This window comes from Lampris incognitus, chromosome 3 (assembly GCF_029633865.1).
Source record: "Lampris incognitus isolate fLamInc1 chromosome 3, fLamInc1.hap2, whole genome shotgun sequence".
Taxonomy (NCBI): domain Eukaryota; kingdom Metazoa; phylum Chordata; class Actinopteri; order Lampriformes; family Lampridae; genus Lampris; species Lampris incognitus.
In genome coordinates this window covers 111,817,449-111,819,948 of record NC_079213.1, presented here as the reverse complement: position 1 = coordinate 111,819,948, position 2,500 = coordinate 111,817,449, and the positions used below count along the sequence as shown (strand labels likewise).

The 2,500-nt window shown below is 48.6% G+C and overlaps 1 protein-coding gene across 1 annotated transcript in view; it reads left to right on the top strand.

The window, feature by feature from the left end:
* LOC130109963 (disks large homolog 1-like) overlaps positions 1 to 1,182 on the top strand; it is a 202,741-nt gene extending 201,559 nt beyond the window's left edge. The window contains 1 exon segment of the mRNA XM_056276928.1: positions 994 to 1,182. Coding sequence (XP_056132903.1) covers positions 994 to 1,182 — 189 coding nt within the window.
* Positions 1,183 to 2,500: the final 1,318 nt, after the last annotated feature.

Here is a 2,500-nt window from a genome sequence, read left to right as displayed (position 1 = left end):
ATCTGCCCTCTCTGGACCTACATCCCTATGTAATGGAGACACTGAATTAGCAATCCTTCTTCTTATGTGGGTCCGCCTGGTCAGAGTGTCTGGTGAAATGAGGGGGACATCCTAAACTGTCACGCCACATCGTCCATAACATGCTGAGAGCAATTTAACAAAAGGACAGAATTCCTTTGTGTGTTCCAACGATTTAGCCCTCTAAACGCTAGACTTCGGCCCACGTCCATCTGGTTCCTCCTCTGGACTCTGGAGAGGATGCCGGGCTGGAAAGAGAGCGGGAATACTATGAGAGCGGGTGCGCCTCTCCTCTTTTGCTCTCTCCTTTTCTCCCCTCTCTCACCTGCCCTCTGCCGAGGAGGTGAAAGACGGGGGATGGTCGGTGTCTGAGCTGGGAGGAGGGAGAGAGAAATTAGGTTTTGGAAAACTGACACGACGGAGTAAGGGCGGAACAGGAAGCGATGAGAGGAATGGGAGGCTGACTGTTAGATGTGATATTAGATGGAGGGAAGGCGAGAGGTCAATGCTTTTAGGCTGGGGTAATTACAACCCGGGGTATCATAACCTGGGGTATGATAACCTTGTTTATCACGAGGCAGGGGGCTTGAAGGGGGAGTTGCAGTAGCAGGGGGTGGTAGATACAGGCCAACAGTGGCTGAGCCTTCGAACCAGGAGGTATTAAAGGGAAGCAGTCATGATGGTCAACATACACTATATATATGTGTGTGTTGCACGTCGGGATAACGCTCCATTAGCAGCCGTAATACCGAGCAGTCTTGTCTGTATCTCTGAAATGCCGAAGTTGTGCGGAAAAGTGTCATCGCCCGTTGACAATCTGTGCATGTGGACGCTGCAACCCTTACCTCCTGCTTTGCTGCACCGTACAAGACAATGCAGCCGTCGAGGCTACTTGCCGCCATGTAAGAAAATGGCAGTATCAGTGCCACATTATACAGCTGTGTGTAGCATTGCTATTTGTGTTTCCTTGCACAGTGCAGCCTGTCGGTAAACCAGGAAACAGGTTTTCTTGTTCACGGCGTGCCAGCCGGTGATGTCACCGGTGGGTACAGTTTCAGCGGCGTTCCAGAGACACACAGCAGGCTGCTCCGTATTAGGGCTTCTAATGGAGAGGTATCCCTATGTAACGACCACGGAGGCCTAGACTCGCTGGCCCGTGGCTAACGGGGCGGACCCTTTAGTTGACTGGTTAGCGCAGTCGCCCGTGGTCCGGGCTATCCGGGTTCGATTCCCGGCTGCGGCGGATTCCCGGCTGCCCCCCGGAATCCGCGACGTTGTTGTCGGAAGTGGGATGGTGAGACCGTGAGGCCATCGGAAGTGCCAGAGGCGTGAGGGAGCTGATATGATGAAGCGTGGGGACACCCTCCCTGAAGGAGGGGTACCATGGATACCTAGACTCACTGGCCCTTGGCTAGCGGGTCAGACCCTTTAGTTGACTGGTTAGCGCAGTCGCCCGTGGTCCGGACTATACGGGTTCGATTCCCGACTGCCCCCTGAATTCGCTACACCTACAATATATCTACTCCTATATTTTCGGAATGTGTGTGTGTGTGTGGTGTTAGTGTGTGTGTGTGTGTGTTAGTGTAGATAGCGGGACCGAAAACTAAAGCATTTATGATCCTAACTCTTTTTGGAGGTGGTAGGTATTGTCTCAGAGAGTAAGGGGAAAATCCCAGAAAATTAAAGTTATGCATAAATATACAAAATGTGCATTTTTCTAAAAATGGCTAAAAACCACGTTTCTCGGCATCTCAGATGATTCTGAGCATCTTTGATTTTTTCCCCTATATAAAAAAAATTTCTGGGACTTAGAAATGTTTTGGCATTATGCAAAATATATATGCATTTTTGCAAAAATGCACTTATGATCCTAATTTTTGTTTTTGGAGGTGGTAGGTATTCCAGAGAGGACCAGAAAAATAGCAGAAAATTAAAATGATTATGCATAATTATGCAAAATATGCATTTTCTAAAAATGGCTAAAAACCACTTTTCTCGGCATTTCAGATGATTCTGAGCATTGGGGGGGAGGGAGTTGGAGTGGGGGGGGGTTTAGGGGCAGGGGGGGAAGGCGGTTAGCTGGCAGGATGAAGAGGAGGGAGCTTTAGACGGGTGGAGAACCAAACCGCTACATTGTAGCGGGGGGTTCTTCTAGTATACATATACATATATATATATATATATATATATATATATATATATGTGTGTGTGTGTGTGTGTGTGTGTGTGTGTGTGTGTGTGTGTGTGTGTGTAAATATATGTATATAGATGAGAGAGAGAGAGGGGGAGAGAGAGAGAGCGTATGCTGAATTGGTTGACACTCTAGAAAGGGGGGGGGGGATCAGCATCACAAAAGAAAACATAAGAGATCAGAAAAAGAGACGAAAGGGGGAAAAAGAGAGAACAACAAACAGGACAAAGAAGAACGGGTGAAAGGGAACGAGAGGGGAAGGCGAGAGGGGGAGAAGGTAGTATCTGAGGG